General features: G+C 39.9%; 1 protein-coding gene across 1 annotated transcript in view; it reads left to right on the top strand.

The window, feature by feature from the left end:
* LOC116902779 (pyroglutamylated RF-amide peptide receptor-like) overlaps window positions 1-24435 on the top strand; it is a 71673-nt gene that overhangs the window by 44937 nt on the left and 2301 nt on the right. The window contains exons 2-5 of the mRNA XM_032905121.1: window positions 8556-8714; window positions 16285-16346; window positions 21864-22099; window positions 23362-23459. Of these exons, the coding sequence (XP_032761012.1) occupies window positions 8556-8714; window positions 16285-16346; window positions 21864-22099; window positions 23362-23459 (555 nt within the window). The remainder of the gene's footprint in view (window positions 1-8555; window positions 8715-16284; window positions 16347-21863; window positions 22100-23361; window positions 23460-24435) is intronic.

Below are 24435 nucleotides of genomic sequence, written 5' to 3'. Positions count from 1 at the left end.
AAATATGAATGCTTCACTCCTTCTTTAAAAGGGGAACAAGAATACCCTTGGGAGAGAATAGGGAGGCAAAGATTAAAACAGAGACAGAAGGAACACCCATTCAGAGCCTGCCCCACATGTGACCCACACATATACAGCCACCAAACTAGATAAGATGGATGAAGCAAAGAAGTGCAGGCTGACAGGAACCGGATATAGATCTCTCCTGAGAGACACAACCAGAATATTGCAAATACATAGGCGAATGCCAGCAGCAAACCACTGAACTGAGAACGGGACCCCCGTTGAAAGAATCAGAGACAGGACTGAAAAAACTTGAAGGGGCTTGAGACCCCATATGAACAATAATGCCAAGCAACCAGAGTTTCCAGGGACTAAGCCACTACCCCAAGACTATACATGGACTGACCCTGGGCTCCAACTGCATAGGTAGCAATGAATAGCCTAGTAAGGGTACCAGTGGAAGGAGAAGCCCTTGGTCCTGCCAAGATTGAACCCCCAGTGAACAGGATTGTTGGGGGAAGGACAGTAATGGGAGGAGAATGGGGAGGGGAACAGCCATATAGAAGGGAAGGGGGAGAAGTTAGGGGGATGTTTGCCTGGAAACCGGGAAAGGTAATAACAATTGAAATGTAGATGGAGAAAAAAAATCATCAGATGCTACTACAAAAGCCTATATTCAACAAAACTGGAAAATCTGGAGGAAATAGACAACTTTCTAGACAGTTACCAGGTACCAAAGTTATCAAGATCACATAGACCATCTAAACAGTACTATGATCCTTAAAGAAATAGAAGCAGTCGTTTAAAGTTTCCCAACCCCCCCCAAAAAACCAAAACAAAAACAACAAAAGCCCAGAAACAGATAAGTTTAGTGTAGAATTCTATCAGACCTTCAAAGAAGATCTAATACCAATTCTCTTCAAATTATTCCACAAAATAGAAACAGAAGGAACACAACCCAATTTGTTCTATGAAGCCATAGTTATACTGATACCAAAACCACACAAAGACCTAAAAAAGGAGAACTTCAGATCAATTTCCCTTATGAATATCAATGTCAAAAATACTTAAAATTCTCACAAACTGAAGCCAAAAACACATCAAAATGATCATCCATCATGATCAAGTAGGCTTCATCCCAGGGATGCAGGGATGGCTTAATATACAGAAATCCATCACTATATAAACTATATAAACTATATAAATCCACTATATAAACAAACTCAAAGATTAAAAACCACATGATCATTTCTTTAGATGCTAAGAAAGCATTTGACAAAATTCAACACCCATTCAAGGCAAAAGTCTTGGAGAGATTAGGAATTCAAACCCTCACCTAAACATAGTAAATGCAATATACAGCAAACCAGTAGCCAACTGTAAACTACATGGAGAGAAACTTGAAGCAATGCCATTAAAATCAGGGACTAGACAAGGTTGCCCACTCTTTCTCTACTTATTCAATATTGTACTTGAATTCCTAGCCAGAGCAATCAGACAACAAATAGGTCAAGTAATACAATTTGGAAAAGAAGAAGTCAAAATATTACTATTTGCAGATGATATGATAGCATACTTATGTGACCCCAAAAAGTCTACCAGAGAACTCCTGCATCTGAAAAAATCTTCAGCAAAGTGGCTAGATATAAAATTAACTTAAATGAATCAGTAGCCTTCCTCTACTCAAAGGATAACAGGCTGAGAAAGAAGTTAGGGAAATGATACCCTTCACAATAGTCACAAATAATATAAAGTATCTTGGTGTGACTTTAGCCAAGCAAGTGAAAGATCTGTATGACAAGAACTTCAAGTCTCTGAAAAAAGAAATCAAAGAAAATCTCAGAAGATGGAAATATCTCCCATGTTCATGGGTTGGTAGGGTTAATATAGTAAAAATGGCTATCTTGCCAAAAACAATCTACAGATTCAAAACAACCCCATCAAAATTCCAACTCAATCTTTCTTAGAGTTAGAAAAAGCAATTTGTAAATTTATTCCGAATAACCAAAAGCTCCAGATAGCCACAACTATTCTCAATAATAAACAACTTCTGGGAAAATCACCATCCATGACTTCACGCTGTATTACAGAGCAATCATGATAAAAACTGCATGTCATTCATACAGAGATAGGCAGGTAAATCAGTGGAATGAACCCACATACCTATGGTCACTTGATCTTTGTCAAAGAGCTAAACCCATCCAGTGGAAAAAGCAACAAATGTTGCTGGTTCAACTGGAGATCAGGGTGTAGAAGAATTCAAATCTATCCATTCTTATTGCCCCGTACAAAGCTCAAGTCCAAGTGGATCAAGGACCTGCACATAAAACCAGATAAATTGAAGCTAATAGAAGAAATAGTGGGGAAGATCCTTGAATACATGGGTACTGGGGATATTTTCCTGAATAGAACACCAATGGCTTCTGCTCTAAGATCAATAACTGACAAATTATACCTCATAAAATTCCAAAGCTTCTGTAAGGCAAATGACATTGTCAGTAGGACAAAACAGCAACCAAAAGATTGGGAAAAGATCTTTACCAATCCTACATCTGATAGATGGCTAATGTCCAATATATACAAAGAATTCAAGAAGTTAGACTCCAGAGAATCAAATAACCCTATTAATAAATGAGCTGCAGAGTTGAACAAAGAATTCTCAACTGAGGAATACTGAATGGCTGAGACGCACATAAAGAAATGTTCAACATCCTAAGTCATCAGGGGAATGCAAATCAAAACAACCCTTAGATTCCACCTCACACCAGTCAGAATGGCTAAGAACAAAAACCCAGGTAACATCAGATGCTGGCAAAGATGTGGAAAAAGAAGAACACTCCTCTGTTGTTGGTCTAACCACTCTGGAAATCAGTCTGGCCTTTTTTTTCAGAAAACTACCTGAGGACCCACCTGTACCACTCCTGGGCATATATACAAAGGATGCTCCAACATATAACAAGGACACATGCTCCTCTATGTTCCAGCAGCCTTATTTATTATAGCCAGAAACTGGAAAGAACCAAGATGTCCCTCCATAGAGGAATGGATACGGAATATATGACATATTTACACAATTGAGTACTACTCAGCTATTAAGAACGATGACTCCATGAAATTCATAGGCAAATGGATGAAACTAGAAAATGCCATTCTGAGTGAGGAAACCCAGTCACATAAGAAGACATGTGGTATTCACTCACTGATAAGTGGATATTAGCCCCAAAGCTCAGAATACCCAAGGTACAATTCACAGGTTATATGAAGCTCAAGAAAGAAGAGCAAAATGTGGATGCTTCAGTTCTTCTTAGAAAGAGGAACAAAATATTTATGGGATGAGAGGGTTTGAGGGATTTGGGAGGAAGAGAAGGGGGAGGGGAAAGGGAGGTTAAGAGCAGATATGAGAGGATAAGGGGATGATAGACAGAGGGTCAAGAATTTGAAAAGAGGTGTTGCTGGGGAACTGGGAGTAGTCACCAGCAAGTCCCAGATGCCAGGAAAGCAGGAAGCTCCCAGGACCCAATGGGGATGAAATTAGCCGAAATGCCCACGAGGAGGAGGGAGAACCTGTACTGACCATATCCAGAGTTTAGACAAGGGCCCCAGTTGGGGATGCAGCCACCCCCTCATCTCCAATTTTTTAACCCAGAATTGCTCCTGTCTAAAGGAACTATGGAGATAAAGTGTGGAACAGAGACTGAAGGAAGGCCTTCCAGAGACTGCCCCACCTGTGGATCCAGCCCATATGCAGACACTATTGTGAATGCCAAAAAGTGCGTGCTGACAGGAGTCTGATATAGCTGTCAACTGAGAGGCTCTGCCAGAGCCTGACAAACACAGAGGCAAATGTTCACAACCAACCTTTGGACTGAGCACAGGAACCTCAATGGAGGAATTAGGGGAAAGACTGAATTTTTTGTAACTGCATAGGAAGAACAACATTATCAACCCCCCTCAGACCTCCCCTCCCCCCCGAGCTCTGAGGGACTAAACTACCAACCAAAGAGTATACACGGAGCAACCCATAGCTCCAGAAGCATATGTAACAAAGGATGGCCTTATCAATGGGAGGAGAGGCCCTTCGTCTTGGAAGGCTGGATGCCCCAGTGTAGGGGAAAGGTAGGGTGGATGTGTGGGAGTGGGTGGGAGTGGGAGCACCCTCTTAGAAGCATGGGGAGGGGTGATTGGATGGGAGTTTCCAGAGGGGAAACCGGGAATGGGAATAGCATTTGAAGTGTAAATAAATAAATTATCCAATTTTAAAGAAAAGAAAGAAAGAAAAGTTCAACAAGGTAGAGACCGTGCCTGGTACTCAAAATCTAGATAACTAACCAGTGCTAATAAAATCATGATTATTGGAAGAGAAACCACACCAATAGTTTACTAAACCACACAATCCCTAACAACAATCTATAAAGATTTGTCCTTTTACCCACAGGTCTTCAGCCTTCATCAAGAAAATTTCTTATTGCAATACAGGGAAACTAACATAAAACAACAACGAAAAGCAAAAAAATAAACAAAACCCACAACCCATCAATACGTAAAGTTTTGGAGCCAGATTCCAATGGATACATGTAGAAAATACTTTTCACACCTTTGGCTCAAGGAACATTGTGGAAGAGAGGATGAAGCGCTTGTAAGAGCTAGAGTCTCAGGGAGTTTGCTGTGATATTGTGTACCCTAGTAATTCCAGAAGCTACACCTGCTAAAATTTCACCAACATAACCACTCAAATGTGAGCTGAATAGGACACCACGCACATGCCATGTGCATAGGGAGAAGTCATTCCTACAGAAAGAACTACAGGCAAGTGAGTAAAGCTGGGAGCAGCTGGGGTAACCCTCCGTAGGGAAGATCACACCAACTGGTTTTCTAATGCCAAATGGTCAGCCCTGAAAACATACATATAAGTTATATTGCATGGACTTAACAGGTTATATTTGGGAATATGTAGGTTTATAGTACTACATTTATTCATGCAACAACAACTGCTGAAAAGAGAGGCCTTGTATTTGAAGAAGAACAGGGAGGGAGGAAAGAGAAGAGAGAAATGTTGTAATTAAAATATAATCTTAAAGCACCAGTGGAAGGGGAAGCCCTGGGTCCTGCTAAGACTGAACCCCCAGTGAACTAGACTGTTGGGGGGAGGGCGGCAATGGAGGGAAGGGTGGGGAGGGGAACAACCATAAGGAAGGGAGGGGGAGGGGGGATGTTTGCCTGGAAACCGGGAAAGGGAATAACACTCGAAATGTATAGAAGAAATACTCAAGTTAATAAAAAAAAGAAAATCTAAAAAAATACATATATAATCTTAAAAATAAGCCAAGAAACAAAGAAAAGAATGTGCAGTGATCTATCCACTACGGAAAAGATGCAGCAGCTTTTAAAAAACCAAAAACACAGTCACTAACAAGCTTAGAAATAGATTTGGGATGTTGATCTTAAATAAGATAGCAGTGGAGTGGGACAGAGTTCCATTAAAAATTCTATTGCTAATAACCAGGACAACATATGCTCATAGGAACAATAGTGATACAAATATGGAGATAACCAACTTCTCTCTGTTGGATTTCATGCCTGCTACTTGGGTAGCTCACAAGGGTCATCCTACTACTGTTTTTATGCTAAATGGATAAAGTATCAAACTGCCCTCTAAATTCTTGTCTTGGTTTATAAATGAGTCAAGCTCTGAGCCTTCATCAGAAAAGTTTCTCTGTACATCAGATAGTGGTTAACACGGAAGTTCACGATTGTCAAAGTACAGAAGATAAGAAATAGTGGAGTGCTCAACCAAAGATGGGACATCTGTACACCACCTTCCACCCTGAAGTCTTAGCAACCTTCAGGAGAAAAGAAAGACTATGAAAGCCAGAGGTCAGGTAGGACTGGGAAAGGTAGGGCACAGCAGGGTCTTTTCACCCTTGAACTCATAGCAAATGTGATTGCCCTGTACAATGTTTGCATAATATCAAGCCACTCAAAACTCCAGCCTAGAGAGAGTAGTTCCAGATCCCCCACTCCTGACTAGGGGAACTATGAACAATTGTTGGCTTCTGGGGAAAAGAGAGCCAGTTTTCTTAGAGGTGCAGTTTCTGATAGGTCACCACAAACCCAGGAGTTTATACCAGCACAAAATGGTCCCAGTGGGTTAATTTTTTTAAAAAATAGAAAACTAAGCTGGGGGATGTAGAGAATACAATGTATCTTGAAGGAGGGATAGAGTGACTATGATTAAAGCACATTATAAGAATTCTCAATAAATTTTAAAATTAAGAAAATATGTTTTGTTGTGAAAGTGGTTGGCTTCATTGTGAAGAAGAATCCAGTGTTGTCCAGAGAAACAGAGAAAAACAGTTTTAATGTTTAGAGGCAGGCTCTCATTCTCATTCAGGCTGCTGTGTTCCATTATCTGCTCTCTGTAATCAGGAGGCTCAGGAAATCTGGTGGTGAAGTCCCGTACAAACCAGAGGGGCTGAGAACCACTTATCTAAGGAAGGGGGAGAGGGATGTTTCAGAGAGCAGTTTTGTTTCTTCAACCTTACTTTTTGTTCAAGTACTCAGTAGATTAGATGTTGGCTATCTACACTGAAGAGAGATGATCTTTATTTAGTTCATTTATCAAAAGGTTAATTTCTTTCAGAAACACATCGCTAGTTATAGTCAGAAATGGTGCTTCACCAGCTGTTCGAGATATTCATTATCCCAGTCAACCTGACATACAGAATTAATCATCATAATGGCACTTGAAGAGAGATTTCTGTGAATTATAGGAGGAAGTTATTTTAGAAGGAAATTTTCAAGTATAGAGAAATGCCATTGAAAGGCTTCAGGTGGATGTGTACAAAAAAGTAGGCTGCCTTGGAGATGAGAGTAATTTCTAAGAAATTTTTAAAGAATTATAAAAATATCTTTAAAATTCTGTGGTTAAAGTGGATTGACCTCATTATGAAGATGATCACAGGAATCCAATGTTATTTGGAGAAGCAGAATGGGTATAGCATGAGTTTGAAATACAAAAACTTTCAGGTGTCCTCTGAGTTGCTGCATCTCTGACAGCAAATAGTTAGGAAGAGATAAGACGGTGCTGCTGTATTCAGTCAGTGCTGTCAGAGCAGGGTTCTCAGCCTTCCTAATGTTGTGACACTTTAATATAGTCTCTCATGTTGTGGTGCCCCCACCCATAAAATTATTTTTGTTGCTACTTTATAACTATAATTAATGTAAATCTCTGTGTTTTATTAGAGTCTTAGGAGACCCTGTGAAAAGGCCATTCAATCCCAAAGGGTCATAACTCACAAGTTAAGAACCACTGCTCTAGAATAAAAGAACTTATAGAATAAATCTCTCTGTGTATCAAAAGGGAAATTATTAGAGTGACAAACAGGCTGATCCAACAATGGCTGACTGTGAATGAAAGTCTCAGAGTCCAGTTATTGCTCAGTCCATGAAAGTGGATATCTCAGCTGGTCTCAGTATGTACCCGAAGAATTGGGCTCTAATGACAGTGAAAGAATGAACTTGCTAGCAATGTGAGAGAAAGCAGCCAAAGAGAAGATTCTTCTTTCTTCCATGTCCCTTATATAGGTTTCTTGCAGATTAGATCTGGATTAATGGCATGTTTTTCTACCTAAAATCTGTAGATTAGTGGTGGATCTTCCTATTTCAATTTAAACAGAAACTTCTTATTTCTTAATTCCACATGTGGTCAAGTTGACAACCAAGAATAACCATCACAGACACACCAGAAATAGCAGACATGACAGAATACAGCTTATGACCCCAATGATAAAGGGCCAGGAGGGACAGATAAACATCTAACACGTTTAGCAATGCATTTAACTACTTAAAAATGTTCACACAAACCAAATGATGTGTGTTCCCAGTGCAGCATCATGCTCAGCCACAGCAGAGAAAATACATTCAAAAGAATAGTGCTAGGAGACTTATATAAAGCATTGGGCAGAGGTCCAAAAGAAAAGTAAAAAAATAAAAGCTTCATTTTGGGACTCTGGTAGTAGTTATTCCATTGCTATGACTTCGCAGAGAAGCTATAGGGGAGTGAGCAGATGACTCTGTATCTAAGACCTCTTCCTTAAACAGGAGTCATTGCTGTTGTCTTTTATTTTATTTTTGAGTTGAGGTCTTACTGTGTAACTCAGGTTGATTTGGACTTCAATATGTAACCCCGAGTGAACTCAAACTCTGGATCCTTCTGCATTTATCTCCTGAGTGCTAGGATTGTAGATATGTTCCATCATCTCTACCTACTCATATGAACTTGTTCCTGCCTATTATCAGTAGCTAGGTACAGATTTGTTCTCTCATTGTTTTGGGAAGCATAATTACTTGACATTTAGAACATGAAAATCAGTCAGAGAAAGAAGATATAAGTCCAAATACACTTTTTCAATTATGTTGTGTCTGCAACGTTATTATAATTATGAAGCCTCAAGCAGAGAGAGGTTCAGAATTAATCTATTGTGACAACTAATAAGAGACAGACTGAATGTCATTGTTTTTCATATATAATATTTTTTCTTTCTTTGCTATAGGTGCCTTCATTTGCAAAATGGTGCCATTTGTCCAGTGCACTGCCATTGTGACAGAAATCCTTACTATGACCTGCATTGCCGTGGAAAGGCACCAGGGACTTGTCCATCCTTTTAAAATGAAGCGGCAGTACACCAATCAAAGGGCTTTCACAATGCTAGGTATGTTTGTCATTTCGTGTCACCATCACAAAGCACCTGAGTTGAAGAACTTAAGAACAGATTCATCTTTGCTGGTCATTTCAGTCTGTGCTGTCTTGGCTCTGTTGTTTCTGGACCCTTGTGTGGTGAGGTAGATCATGTGATGGGAGCATTGCCAGAACAGAGTTCATACACCATGCTAGACAACAGGCAGGACAGAAAGCAATGGTCTAGGAAGAACAAAGGCTGGTAACCTATACCTTGCATCCAGACTTACCTCTCAATAATTGAACTCAATTTTATCAATGGATTAATCTGCCTTTGAAGTTAGAGCCCTCACTTCTGAAGTCCATTAGCTGATAGCCAAGCCCTTACCATAGGAATCATTAATGTACATTTAAAATTCAAAGTGTAACACTCAGTAAGACCACAAGGTATATCAACTCTATGTTAATGCCACTACAGAACTAACCATATCTAGGCACTTTTAGTAGTAGCTTCTCACGATGTATGTTAGGATGTGATTTGAGGGTACAGTCTTTTCTTTTCTTTTTTTTTCATCTTTATTAACTGGGGTATTTCTTATTTACATTTCGATTGTTATTCCCTTTCCCGGTTTCCAGGCCAACATACTCCTAACCTCTCCCCCTCCCCTTCTCTATGGGTGTTCCTCTTCCCATCCTCCCCCCATTACCACTCTCCTCCCAACAATCACATTCACTGGGGGTTCAGTATTGGCAGGACGAAGGGCTTCCCCTTCCACTGGTGCTCTTACTAGGCTATTCATTGCTACCTATGAGGTTGGAGCCCAGGATCAGTCTTTGGGTAGTGGCTTAGTCCCTGGAAGCTCTGGTTGGTTGGCATTGTTGTTCATATGGGATCTCAAGCCCCTTCAAGCTTTTTCAGTCCTTTCTCTAATTCCTTCAACTGGGGTCCCGTTCTCAGTTCAGTGGTTTAATGATGGCATTCACCTATGTATTTGCTGTATTCTGGGTGTGTCTCTCAGGAGAGATCTACATCCGGTTCCTGTAAGCCTGCACTTCTTTGCTTCATCCATCTTATCTAGTTTGATGGGAGGATATGTGTGGGCCACATGTGGGGCAGGCTCTGAATGGGTGTTCCTTCTGCCTTTGTTGTAAACTTTGCCTCCCTATTCCCTGCCAAGGGTATTCTTGTTCCGGGTTTAAAGAAGGAGTGAAGCATTCGCAGTTTGGTTATCCTTCTTGAGTTTCATGTGTTCTGTGCATCTAGGGTAATTTGAGCATTTGGGCTAATATCCACTTATCAATGAGTGCATACCATGTGTGTTTTTCTATGATTGGGTTACCTCACTCAGGATGATATTTTCCAGTTCCAACCATTTGCCTATGAATTTCATAAAGTCATTGTTTTTGATAGCTGAGTAATATTCCATTATGTAGATGTACCAATTTTCTGTCCATTCCTCTGTTGAAGGGCATCTGCGTTCTTTCCAGCTTCTGGCTATTATAAATAAGGCTGCTATGAACATAGTGGAACATGTGTCTTTGTTATATGTTGGGGCATCTTTTATGTATATGCCCAAGAGAGGTATATCTGGGTCCTCAGGTAGTTCAATGTCCAATTTTCTGAGGAACCTCCAGACTGATTTCCAGAATGGTTGTACCAGTCTGCAATCCTACAAACAATGGAATGAAGTGTTCCTCTTTCTCCATATTCTCACCAGCATCTGCTGTCACATGAGTTTTTGATCTTAGCCATTCTCACTGGTGTGAGGTGAAATCTCAGGGTTGTTTTGATTTGCATTTCCCTTATGACTAAAGATGTTGAACATATCTTTAGGTGCTTCTCTGCCATTCGGCATTCCTCAGCTGTGAATTCTTTGTTTAGCTCTGGACCCCATTTTTAATAGGGTTATTTGTCTCTCTGCAGTCTTAACTTCTTGAATTCTTTGTATATTTTGGATATGAGCCCTCTATCTGTTGTAGGATTGGTAAAGATCTTTTCCCAATCTGTTGGTTGCCATTTTGTCCTAACAACAGTGTCCTTTGCCTTACAGAAGCTTTGCAGTTTTATGAGATCCCATTTGTCGATTCTTGATCTTAGAGTATAAGCCATTGGTGTTTTGTTCAGGAAATTTTTTCCAGTGCCCATGTGTTCAAGATGCTTTCCCACTCTTTTTTCTATTAGTTTGAGTGTATCTGGTTTGATGTGGAGGTCCTTGATCCACTTGGACTTAACCTTTGTACAGAGTGATAAGGATGGATCAATTTGCATTCTTCTAAATGCTGACCTCCAGTTGAACCAGCACCATTTGCTGAAAATGCTATCTTTTTCCATTGGATGGTTTTGGCTCCTTTGTCAAAAATCAAGTGACCATAGGTGTGTGGGTTCATTTCTGGGTCTTCAGTTCTGTTCCACTGGTCTATCTGTCTGTCTCTGTACCAATACCATGCAGTTTTTATCACGATTGCTCTGTAGTACTGCTTGAGTTCAGGGATAGTGATTCCCCCAGAAGTCCTTTTATTGTTGAGGATAGTTTTAGCTATCCTGGGTTTTTCAGTCTTTTCTTTTGAAGGCACCCAACTGGTTCTGTCCTTTCTGTCTTAATCCTGAAAATGTGTCATGTTGAATATTCAGTTTAATCTATAAGCTTGTAAGCATTTATTTCACCTAACAAATGATAATACATCAGGAGCATTGCTACAGTAATATTCATTAGACCAGGAGGCTATTACTTTGAGGTAGGCTTTAGGTTTACAAGGGCAAGTAGATTTTGCCAAAGAGAAAGAGATGTGCTTTTTTTTAAAAAAAAGAAATTGGAAAACTAACTTACTTTCCTGAGAAGTGTCAGGTATTCAGTATGTGTTACAGAAGGTTGTGGGGTACTTGGGAGTCACATAGACTCGTAGAGATGCCTGACAAAGACCAATGCATTCCTCTTCATAATTTCATTACTGAAGATCGGAAATGTTTAGCTTACTATAACTGTCCCCAATGTGTAGTGACAAACAACAGCTTTAAGGATGTGTTCTAAAGCCTAGCACAGCAGAACAGAAGAGTTTACTACTCACCGATAACAAAAACTCAATGTGCAGATGTTCATCATTGTTTGGCTCTGTCATTTCTAAAGGCCCAGACCTGTGATGAGAAAAGAGAGGAACTTGACTAATGTTCATGTGGCAGGAATAAGCAGAGTTATTCTAATTACAATAATGGACCCAATAACAGAATGTAGAATCATAGAAAACACTCCTGAAGTCTTTGTAACCCAAATTTTTCTTTTTAAGCAGTTGGAAGTGAGCAGACAAATCTACAGGAAAAATGTCATTAGTTACTGTAAAATTTATATCATATCTTATTTAAAAATAACTCAAATATCTCTGGGCTTCTAATAATTAACAACTTTCCAATATGCCAACACCAGTGTATAGGTGTGGAAAGAGTTTAAAGTAAGGAACACATGGTGAAGGAATGGTATTAAAAAGGAAGAGAAATAGGGTGAATCTCAATGTCACAAAGGCGAAGATGGTAACAGGCAGCTAAAGCTGTTCCAACTAAAATAATTCAGAGAAAATAGCAATGCTTGAAATCCAGGTGACTCATCTCCCTGTGAGATCTGCTGTGCACTCTTCCCTGACACTTTCTGTCATGTAATATCATGGACCATGCCTGCCAGTCACACATTCTGTGCCTTCTGCCTAAAACTGCCTAGACTCCAAGCTTATGCTGAGGGAAGCATCCAGGCTTTCTCATCCTGATAATGTAACTAAGTGCATCAGTAATGTTCTTCTCACCCAAAGGTTTCTCTATCTGGAAGGTCAGGGGCCCAGGAGAGGCAATGAGTTTCATTCAATTAGACTCAGTCCCTTCAGAATTTGATATATTGGAAAAATGATTGGGCAAAAGATACTCAAGTAGAGTAGAAGAAAGGGTTTATTGATGTGGAGACAGAGACACCCAGACTTAAAAGCCTTTAGAACTGACTTGGAACTGAATCGTGGTGATATTCTATGGGTAATGGTAAATTTGTTTATGTCTTTCTAGGAAGCTCCAGTTATAGATTGAGTTTCAGTTCCTTGAAGCTATAAGTAATATCCTGTTTTCTAAACAATACAAAAACAGTTAAAAAAAAAAAGGACAAGTAAAAATTTATTCCCCTCTTACTGTGATAAGATTCATAGCTTGAAATGGCCTTTAGTAGTTAATCCATTTTTCTATGCCAATGGCACATAATTAATTTCTTTCAACAGACTCACAAAGGACAAGCAACTTGCAAAGAATGCTGTTTTTCGTTTGTGTTTGTTTTATTAATACCCATTTTCTAAGTAAGTAAAATGCTGCCATATAATAGTGCCCAAGAGAAATTTATTTTTACGCTTCTGAGTAAGATGATGACAGAACACAGTGGCTTCTTTTTCCACAATATCAAACTTTGCAAGAAAAAAGAGAGAGAAATGCTCCACTAGCTTCAAAAATGTATCATGGAATAAACCCAACCAGGGAAGTGAAAGACCTCTAGAATGGAGCCTTAGGAATGCAGAAGGAAGAAACTGAGGAGACAATGGACGTGGGAAAGGTCCCCATGCTCATTCATCCATGAGTTAATATTGGGAAAAAGAAAAAAAAAGAAAAAGAGAGAGAGATCATATTTGCAGAAATCAGTTCTCTTCTCCTTTGTGGGTTCTGGAGCTAAAACTCAATCATCAGACTGAACAGCAAGCATCTTTCCTTGCTGAATCATCTCTGTGTCCCCAGCCACGTGTGAGAGAGGAAAGGTGGCCTCTTTATCAAATGATGTTTGGAAAAGTGCTTTCTATATGTTCAAGAGTGAAACAACAACACACACACACACACACACACACACATTTTACACTGATCAAAAATAAATTAAATGGATTTAAATAAGTAAGAATAGATCCTGGAACTTAGAAATTGCTGAAGGAAAACATAATAAACATTTTCTTGCAACATAGTCCAAAATAGTCCTAAGAGCTGACAATGTGGTTATGTGAAATAACATTCACCAGAGTCTGTGTGGCAGCCTACAAGATGGGTGCCATGTACTCATCAGATGGGACTAATATCTACAACATATAAAGAGCTGCAATATTTAAACACTAGAAAATTTATTCACACATTAATGGGCTAAAGACTTCAATAAACAGTTCCCAAAAGAAGCAACACTAATAGCTGACAAATACTTGAAAAGGTATTCATCATCCTTAGCCATGGAGAAAATGAAACTTTAAATTGCCTCAGATTCCATTGTGCTGCACTGAGAATGGTCAGCATAAAGAAAAAAAAAGTGCACCAAACAGTGATGAAGATGTGGGTAAAGGAACACATCACTGCTGTGGGATGTGAAACTGCAGCCACTAGGAAAATCAATCTGGAGCTCTCTCAAGAACATATAGCTAGCATGTAAAGAGTTCTCGTGTGCCCCAGCTCTGCTACTCAGCCATATTCTATATACCCAAAGGGCTCCAAGTCAACACCCCACAGGCACGCATCCATAATTATTGCTTTCATTCACCAAAAATAGGTTGTGAGAACAGCCCAGATACCCATCAACACATGCACGGATAAAGAATATGTACATTTACATTTACAAGGGGAATTTTTCAAATGATGAAAATTAAGTTATGCTATAAGGAATGTAAGATTTAATGATTATGTTAAGATATCTGCTTTTCCTTTTATAGCCACATTTCTAGACTCTCCTCTCCTCTCTCTGTACGTGTGTTTCTGTATCTCTCAATCTCTCTCTCTCTCTCTCTCTCTCTCTCTCTCTCTCTCTCTCTCTCTCACACACACACACACACACACACACACACAGAGAGACAGAGAGACAGAGAGACAGAGACAGAGAGACAGACAGAGAGAGACATTTTTCTTTTCTAGTTTTTAATTTCTATATATGAGATGAAGAATACATTACTGCTCTGGGGTGTGAAACTGAAGCCTCTAGGGAAATCAATCTGGAGCTTTTTCAAGGGAACAATACCATGTGCTCCAGCTCTGCTATTCAGCTATATTCTATATACCTGAAGGTCTCCAAGTCAACATCCCTTACGAAAGTATTAGGGGTCTTGCAGTTGGGGTATGGTATGCTAACACTGGGTGTAGGAAGGAACCAGCTGGAGTGGAATAGAATATTGGGGACAGCAGTTGGGAGTGGACCTGATGTACAATGACAACTAAGCCTAAATAATGTGAGGCTCATCGATTAATGTAAGATACATGTTTTTTGGATGCTAAAGAGATTGCTCATCAGTTAAAAGAACATTATGCCTTTTGAGAAGACCTGATTTCTGTTTCCAGTTCTAGGTCATATGGCTAACAACTGCTTGTAACTCTAGTACCAAGGAATCCGATACTTCTGGCCTCCAGAGGTATTTGCACACATGTGTCATTCATTCATACACACACACACACACACACACACACAGACTACACATAGATACAAATAATAAAAAATAAATCTTTTAAAATGATACATGTATGTTAGACTTGAAGAATAAATGAAAGAAGGTAGTCTGTAAAATGTTTAAAAGTTTTTCATTTCAGCACTGGAGAGATGGTTCAGGGGTTAAGAGAACTGGATATTCTTTTAGAGGACTGGGATTTGATTCCCAGCATCTACATGGTGACTCATAACTGACTTTAATGCCAGTCCCAGGAAATATAGCACTCTTTCTTGGGCTTCCTGGACATCAGGTATGTACATGGTGTACATTCATACAAAATACCTATACAAATTTATAAATTTAAAAATTTAAGAGATTATTAATTGGTTCAACAAACATGGATCAATTCCTACTAAGGGATGAGAGTTTTCCTTAGATTCTCATTTGGAGAAACAAAAATGTAAGTGGATTGTACTTGCCCTCCATGACTTTAGGGGAGGTTGTGAAGACATGAATAGTGTCATAATGTGGTAGTGCCAGAATCACTAACCAAGTAATTCATTAGGAAATGACAACGTTCAAGTCACCTAGGGAAGGTGACTTCTGAGTTATCTTGGAAACAGATGAACAGTGATGATAGAGTAGCCCATCCAAGGTATAAATATGATGTGGATCAGGACAGGGCATTCTGGGATGCAGGAAGGGACGTGAACCATACATATCCTTCCCCAGTAGGGTCTAGGTGAGAAGACATGCTCTGGTGACAGGAGAGAATGGAGACCTGGTTAGGCTGTGCTATAGAATTTGGATTCTTACCTTCTAGACAATACAGTCATATAAAAGAGATTGGAGAGATTGCTCAGTGGGTAAAGGTGTTTGCTATGCAGGGATGAGGACCTGAGTTTTGATACCCAACACTGACATAAAAAGATAGGCATAAAATGTGCTTGCAATTCCACATGCAATAAGGTGGAAAGTTCTAGATCAGCAGACATGATGTTCTGCTCTAGGATTCTCACACACATGGGAGAGCACACACATACATGCATAGGTACATGCTCCCCCCTACACACACTGGAAGACCAGAGATAACTGCTGTACTGCATGACAGAGAAGATGGGGACACTGGAGACCAGTCATTTTGATGATTGGAGACTTAACCCATGCTATGCTACACTTTATAACTGTCATATTTTTTGCAGGGGTGGTGTGGCTGGTGGCCATCATCATAGGATCACCCATGTGGCATGTGCAGAGACTTGAGGTAAACTCAGGCTTGAAATGTATTCTCATGCCTCCTCCTTTTCATTTTCCTTCTTTCAAGAATATTGTGGCAAAAATTTGACATCATCTATTTCACTGGAATCAAAACATGTTTGAAAATTTTTCTTCTCTGCTGTGTAAGTCTACTGGATTGCTAATATTTAATGTTAAATTTACAAAAAAATAAGTTCCAAATGACCTTCTCCATTTTCTTAGCTTAATGTGTTCTTTCTAGAATATCTTAGTCTTGTTAGGTATGACAGTTCAATGACTGTTTTGACTTTCTTTTAATTCACCTAAAATTATAAGAGAGTGTCTCTTTGCCAGCTGATTTTCCTATTGTCCTAACCATTGACAAACTGAAATGTAAATTAGAAACATTTCCAGTTCTTGAGTTTCTCCATCTTTCTTCTATTTCCACATCTTTTGTGAGATTCTTTTCACCTACCATACAGCCTGGAACGTAATGTAATGTATGTATGTATGTATGTATGTATGTATGTATGTATGTATGTATGTATTTTAAATCCAAAACACAAGTCAAACTTTCTTTTAACTGCATAAAATTCAAGCCCCCAAAACAGATTGCTGTGATGTCCAGCCAGGGAAAGTGATTTTAATGGAAGTGGCCTGTGGGGGACTTTAAAGAGAATGATACTCTCAAAAACAGTAAAACAATTAGAATTTAGAAATAAACACTTAGAAGGGTAGCTAACCAGATAGCAATCCTGACTCATTTTAAGAAACCAGTTATACAGAACACAAACAGGAGTGTTTCTCTCAGACTGAGCCTAAGGGATTCACACTTGTAATCTCAGCACTGAGGAAACTGTAATGGGAAGATTCACTTTGAATTTAAGGCCATCATGGCTGCATAGTGAGTTCTGGGACAATCCTAACTATACTGAAAGACACTGTCTGTAGAAATAAACAAAAACTATAAGCACACACACACACACACACACACACACACACACAAGCTAAGCAGAGATAGGAGTAATGTCAACCACCAGTCTGATTTTAGGTAAGACGATGAAGCAGTTTTATGCTGAGCACTGAAGAAACAGCGCAGCGATGAAGCAACCTTCCCCCATTTCCCTATCCCCCCATTCCTCTCATCATCATCTCAGATAGAAGGTACATATACCCAAGACGGCACCTCCTGAGCAACATGTAAGACTTCATTCTGCAGGGGCAATAGGCAATACCAAAACTATCCATCCAGTCATTAAACAACAAATAAAATGATCTCAAAGGACTGATGAAGTGACTTGGTACCCAGAGCTACTGCGGTGAGTAATGGAGAGTCCACTTCTGAGTCAACAGAACATTACACAAATAAAACAGCACAGTGTGACACACAGAGGCATGAAACCAGTTTTGACAAGCCCAAATATGGTGTGGCTTCTATTTGAAGGCTTACTGCACCAAGTCTGGGTTATCATTGTGTAGTATCGGTATGGTGACAGGCACAGTAAGGTTTAAGTGTGACCTGTGCATGAATAGACCCATGCTTCTAAACATTCTGTGCCCAGCTGTGTGCCAACTTGGGAGGTTGTGGCACCTTTCCGAGATGGAGCATGGATGAAGCATACAGATAATGCATATAGATTATGTCCACCCTGTGCCACAACTACTCCTCTGCTTCCTGTCTTTGATCGGTGTAAGCAGCCACCGTGATTCCTGCTCTCACGTCCCTGACAGCCTAACCTTCTCCAGGATGAAATCACGAGCCCAAACTGTTCCTCCCAAAAAGTGATTCCTGTCAGGAATTTATTTGTCACAGAGAGAAAAGTAGCTCATACGAGGACCAGTGGAACTGAATTGAGACACTAGAAATCAATGTTTCTAATTGGTTGATTTCAGCAAGGATACCATATCCTGCAACAGAAAGAGAAAAGTTTCAAGTGATCCTGCAAAAACCTGCAGGCTCAAGTGAAGGACAATGGCCTCCTACTCTGCCCACCATTCAAATTAACCCAAAATGTATTTGAGACAGAACACTGAGCAGTAAAATCACATACAACTCATAGAAGAATGAAGAAGAAGAAACTTGAATTAATTTGAATTTATCAGTAGTATGTTGTTCTAAGGATGTGTCAGGGAAATAGCAAGCCAGGGGAAAAGTCCTTACACATTGCCAGAATCTTGCATTTTAAAGTCCACGTGATGATTGTTGGGGGGAGGGCGGTAATGGGGGGAGGATGGGGAGGGGAACACCCATATAGCAGGGGAGGGGGAGGGGTTAGGGGGATGTTGGCCCAGAAACCAGGAAAGGGAATAACAATCGAAATGTAAATAAGGAATACTCAAGTTAATAAAGAAAAAAGAAAAAAAGAATAGCACATGCAGGTGGAGGCTAGAAAGATAGCTTGGTGGTACAGTACAGATTTAGCATGAACAAGGCCCTGGGTGTGGTCCCCAGCCCTAAAAAAAGAAACACAATATAAAAATGTAGTTAAAAAAAAGTCCATGTGCAGGAAAATAAACCTTGGAGATGAGAAAGTGTTTACTGACACTTTGTAAATTATTTTTAATTAAAACTGTAAAAACACCTCTGTAAGATAATGCTTTTTAATAGAGGAACAACATAAGCTAATTTGAAATATATGCCAACGTCTTCATTATATTTTAACACAGACAACCTAGACAAAATTGAAATCTTGCAGAAGGTTTTGATAAAGTTATTTGTTTTAAAATAACTGGAATGTAATTTATAATGCAATGTGTTCCTTTGTACCTTGTTAAATGGAGATAGACAAATGAATCTTTTCAGGGCACACCATGTCCTTTAACGGGGTGAGAGAGCTATTCCAATGTTAGAGTCCTTGTTCACCAAGTGAGGTGCACCCCCCTCTCTGTGTGCATGGTGTGTGGGGGGGTTCCAATATATTGAGCCATCTGGCCTCTGAGAGCAGCAACTTTACTCTGTTGCCACCTTTGAAAATGTCACCTGAGAACTTAATAATGAAATATATATGAAACGTCCAGCAGGCCCTGCAACTCAAGTCATATAGATGATTAAATTCTTGTGACTTCTTTCAGTCACAAGAACAGTATCCACTCTGCCACAAGATGCCAAGGCCAGTGCCGTGGTCACATAAAACCATAATAAGGATCTTGTTAAAACTTGATGATCATGCTAGCAGCACGCATACAAAAATTGGAATCATTTAAAAATCTTGTCTTTCCCCTAGCTTGAATTGCTTGTGGGTTCCTGGGTTTGTCACCTCCTCCCAACACCTAGGCACCTCTCTCCGAGAGCAATACAGGGAGGAGAGAGGACTGAGCACAAGGGTGTGGTCCAGGCTGATTCTTTTCTGGGATTCCCGATAACATCTTTGAGGTTCCGAATGTGTCTCCATTCTCCAGCCCTTTACTCATCTCAACAGCCACTGCGGCTGCTTCCTCCTGCTGGTGGCCCCCCTATACCAGCAGTATGTTTTATAAATGAAAAAAAAATCTAGTTTTCATCCTGGACTTCCTTTCCTGCCCACATAAATTAAACAGATCTTTCATTTTAATAATTTTTTATCATATATTCTCCGTGTATAAATCATTTAATTTGTATAAAATGTGTCTGCCTGATCTAATAGGCAAAGCCATGTTTACTGCTAAACACCAGTCAGATCTGATTTGCTTCTTGTCAGGAAAAAGTCAGATTTCAGTTTTGAAATAGATACATTAATGTGCACCCCAGAACTCATTCCAAAACTCTATTAGAGAGAATGGAATTGAGTATAGGAGCCAAAGCCGGCTCCCAGAAGACAGGCAGCATCAAAACCAGCCATTCCCGATGATGCTGTCTTACTCTGCTTTCCCTGGGTTCTCTCAGCAGTGAGTTGACTCACAGCCTACAGGGGTGTAAATGAGAGAATTCAACTAAAATTGTCCTTAATTTTCCCCTCAGTAAGTAAATATATGAATTTACAGTGCTTCAGACCTCATCAAAATGCTGTGACTCCCTAATTCTGGACTGCCTTGAATAGAAGTTTACTCAGGATAGGGAAAAGCAGAAGGCTTGCTCAGTGGATGTATGATGCCGGGATCAGGACATGAGTCATTCGACTTGTCCTCAGCAGCAAGGCTAAGCTTGGATGAGGGATATGGCTGGCTGAGTTGGAGTAGTTGGTGGTGGAAGTGGGAATATAGTTAGAGCTCAAGTCCAGCCACAGTTGTAAACAGTGGAAGATTATAGAGGCGTTTGCTCAGGAAAAAACAAAATCAGGGTCGGGTGCAATAACTTCTTTGGAGTGCATTTGGCTTACATGTGTGCAAGGCCCCAAGTTTGATTCCTATGGCCATAAAAAATGGCAAAGAGAATATGAAACTGGTTACCGTGAATCCATCTTAAGATGTGTTTGGGGATAATTTGCTTGTTTCTGGCACCATATGAACCCATGTAGAGACCATTTAAGATGTGCTCATACATGGCCTAGGATGTGTCTGTGCATGGGCCATTATGGTCACTAACACTAGGATGTGTCTATGCATGGCCACTATGGTCATTAACCCTAGGACGGGGCATGGCTGCTATGGTCACTGGTCCTTGTGGGTGCTACCCTCATTGAATCAGAAATAATTCACAAATATTTTCATTGAGCTTATTGGTCATAAGTGTTATCATTCCTAGTTGTACTCATGAACAAAACCAACTCAAATCTTCCTAACTTTTGACTTGATGCTGAAGACTGGTAATTAAATTTGCTGGGAGGCTAGGCAGAAATCTACCATCTGGAACTCCACAGTGACTGAGATTCAATATGTTCTCTACTCTTCATTCCTGCCCAGAGATAAGACTTTACTTGGCATATATTTTAAATGCTTACTTTCCCCCCAAAGGAGCCATTAGCATTTGGTACTACCTATCATTGCTGTGGACAGTGAATTTAGAACTTGGAAGATGAGTCCATTGGAAGATTCAGAATATCAATTTATTAAACACATACAATTAAAATATGTGTATATTGGAAATAGGCTAAATCTAGCATGTCGTTCACTTCAGTATTTAAATGCTATGAGCTGCTTTCCTTTGTAAAGACAGTCTGGTGAGTCTGACATGAAATGATGGCAGAAATACAGCTAGGTTCCTTTTACTCTAAAGCAGATTGGTGCTTGCCCAGGCTATTTTACCAGAAATTAAGAAAGCAAATGTGTCAGCTGCATAAATATTAAACTGGCTAGTGTATGATGCACAATATTTTCCCATGTATACTCTCTCAGCAAACTGAAAACTTGCAAACAGTAGAAATAAAAGTTGAAAAAGGTTAAATTAACATAGCAAATGCAGTCCTAGGTTCCATTTAAAATCAAAAAGTACAAAAAAACCCTTAGTGGCCGAGGGAAGACCTACAATTTTTAGCAGGATAAGTATAGAAATTGATTCAAATTTGAAAATTCAGCAGCAGGTAGCATCTGGGAGATCTTAAAAGAAGTCCCAATGGAATGACTTTGGGCTGCATCTTTGTTTTGGATGCTGATTCCTGGGGTTTGTAACTGAATTGTTCTTACTGTAAAGATTAAGTATGACTTCCTATATGAAAAAGAACACATCTGCTGCTTGGAAGAGTGGAGCAGCCCCGTGCACCAGAAAATCTACACCACCTTCATCCTTGTCACCCTCTTCCTGCTGCCTCTGTTGCTGCTGTCTGTCCTCTATGGGAAAATCGGTTATGAGCTTTGGATCAAGAAAAGAGTGGGAGATGGCTCAGTGCTCCGAACTATTCATGGAAAAGAAATGTTCAAAATAGCGAGGTCTGTTTATCCTTTAAAATATGTTTTATTAATTGTCTTGGAAGGGGCAGTTGCATGGGTAATTCAGCCTTACCATCATTTATAATTCAATTTGCAAGTAAGGGCTCCTTCGAAACAATGACACTGTGGGGTGGTGTCAAGACCCCCTGTCCTCCTCCTTCACTGCCAGCAATATCAGTAATATGCAGAAAGCCTTGCTTCAGAGGATCCTAAGAGAACTCACATGTACAATGGCACACAATTACATCTGCCCTAGTTCCTCCTACTTGAAAACAATGTTAAAAATACTGAGACTGCCTGAAAAGTCTTTGAAACCCTGGAATGCTACGTATTCTAAATGGTTATGATTGGTGCCTGGTATTTTAACTCAAAGGCAGTGCTATCTCATTTTAGTGTCAATTTCAAAAATACTTTATTGCTGTATTTGCAGTTACCATGACACAATCTCTGTCGAAAGACTGCTAAAACAAACAAGCAGTACCTTGCCTAGATTAGTGAGTTGGTGGTAGTTCATTAATTCTTCAAGTGTGCAGTGACCTCTAGTGCCCAGTTTGTATAAAGAAAACTTTGCTCTGAATATACAATAAAGCTTTGGGACAGGAGAACACTTCCCCAGAAAAAAAAAAAAAAAAAAAAAAAAAAAAAAAAAAAAAGGTTACCAGACTGAAATGACAGACTGTGAACCTGGACATTTGATACTGAAAACAACAAGCAAATGTGTGAATCGGCACAGATGTAAATCTAGTTTCTGAGGGATGGAGAAATTGAATCTATGACTCACTGTATTAAAAAGTTATAGTTCTATACTTGAGCATAGTTCAGCATATTTTATAAGTACCGATGTTTGGCTATCAGAGGTGTGGACTGCTTTAAACATATGCTAAGCAAGTGAAATTTATGTCCTTGAAGAGACATCCCTAAATTCAAACCTAGAGGACATCATTTATTAACCATGCTACTGTGAATTAAACCTCTCTTTCTCAGTTTCTACCTCTGGCTTATTGGGAAAATGGAAGACATACTGTATGTCTGTACTGTAGTAGAGTTCCAGATCTGTGCTAAACACGTCACAGGGAAAGGTAAGGTTTGAAGACTAAAAATGGGGAATGCTGATAATCTTCCCATAGCCTCAGGAACTCCATTAGTGCGTGAAAACATGTGGCTAAGTGGAGTAGGCTCAGGTAGTAATAATGCATTTGCTATCAACCTGACATGTCTGCTGACACAAAGTTAACCAATGCAATGTTTGTTTGTGGGTCTAGAAAGAAGAAGCGGGCTGTGATCATGATGGTGACAGTGGTGGTTCTCTTTGCTGTGTGCTGGGCACCTTTCCACGTCGTTCACATGATGATTGAATACAGTAGGTCTCTCTCTCTCTCTCTCTCTCTCTCTCTCTCTCTCATATGTAGTTCTTTTTTTCACCAGAACATATGTGAAGTCATTGATTTCTCATTGGTTGCTGTCCACTTGGATAATCAGATGTCAAATACTGAACATTGCTTTTGTACCAGGTCATCGCATGCTCGGTGACTGTGCCTGACTAGGACTAAGTTATTAATAATTACAAAAGACAAAGAAACACTCTGCATGTTTCTCAGATCTTCTCCCTCCTTTCCCTAAGCTGTCTAGCATTGGAAAGACACCTCCAGAGTCTTTTCTGTTTAGAACCTTGCCATGCACTTTGTGTACTTAATGTATCTAGGATTCAAGTCAAATGCCTAAGTGCAGTTACCCTTCATGTGTTCTTGGGGGTTCAGCGTGATTGTTTCTAGAGTTCAGGAGAGCATTTGAAGGGTAACTGAGCTTTTATGGTATATGAAGCTTGGTGTCTTAGGGTTTTATTGCTTGGAAGAGACACTGTGATCATGGCAACTCTTCCAAAAGCATACATGTAACTGGGGCTGGCTTACAGTTAGAGGTTTAGCCCATTGTCATCATGGTGGGAAGCATGGCCTCTTGTAGTCAGATATGATGCTGGAGGAGCCGAGGGTTCTACGTCTTAGTCAGCAGGCAGCAGAAAGAGACTGTTTATCTCTCTAGGCATAACTTGAGCAAATATCAGGCCTCAAGGCCCATCTCCTCAGTGACACACTTCCTCCAACAAGGTCACACCTACTCCAACAAGGCCATATCTCCTAATAGTGCCACTCCCTGTGAGACAAGCATTCAAATGCGTGTGTCTATGGTGGCAATACCTACTCAAACCGCTACACTTGGTATCATTGAGTTGAAAGTTGTTGAGTTCTAAAGTATATACCAGGCACCAGCCAAAGCATGGATGAATGAGTACATATTACAGACGTACTTTTATTCAGATGCCAGGGCTCTTTGAGTCA

This window comes from Rattus rattus, chromosome 6 (genome assembly GCF_011064425.1).
Source record: "Rattus rattus isolate New Zealand chromosome 6, Rrattus_CSIRO_v1, whole genome shotgun sequence".
In the NCBI taxonomy this organism is placed as follows: Eukaryota; Metazoa; Chordata; class Mammalia; order Rodentia; family Muridae; genus Rattus; species Rattus rattus.
The sequence above is the reverse complement of the archived record's forward strand: the minus strand, read 5'-3'. Positions and strand labels throughout refer to the sequence as shown.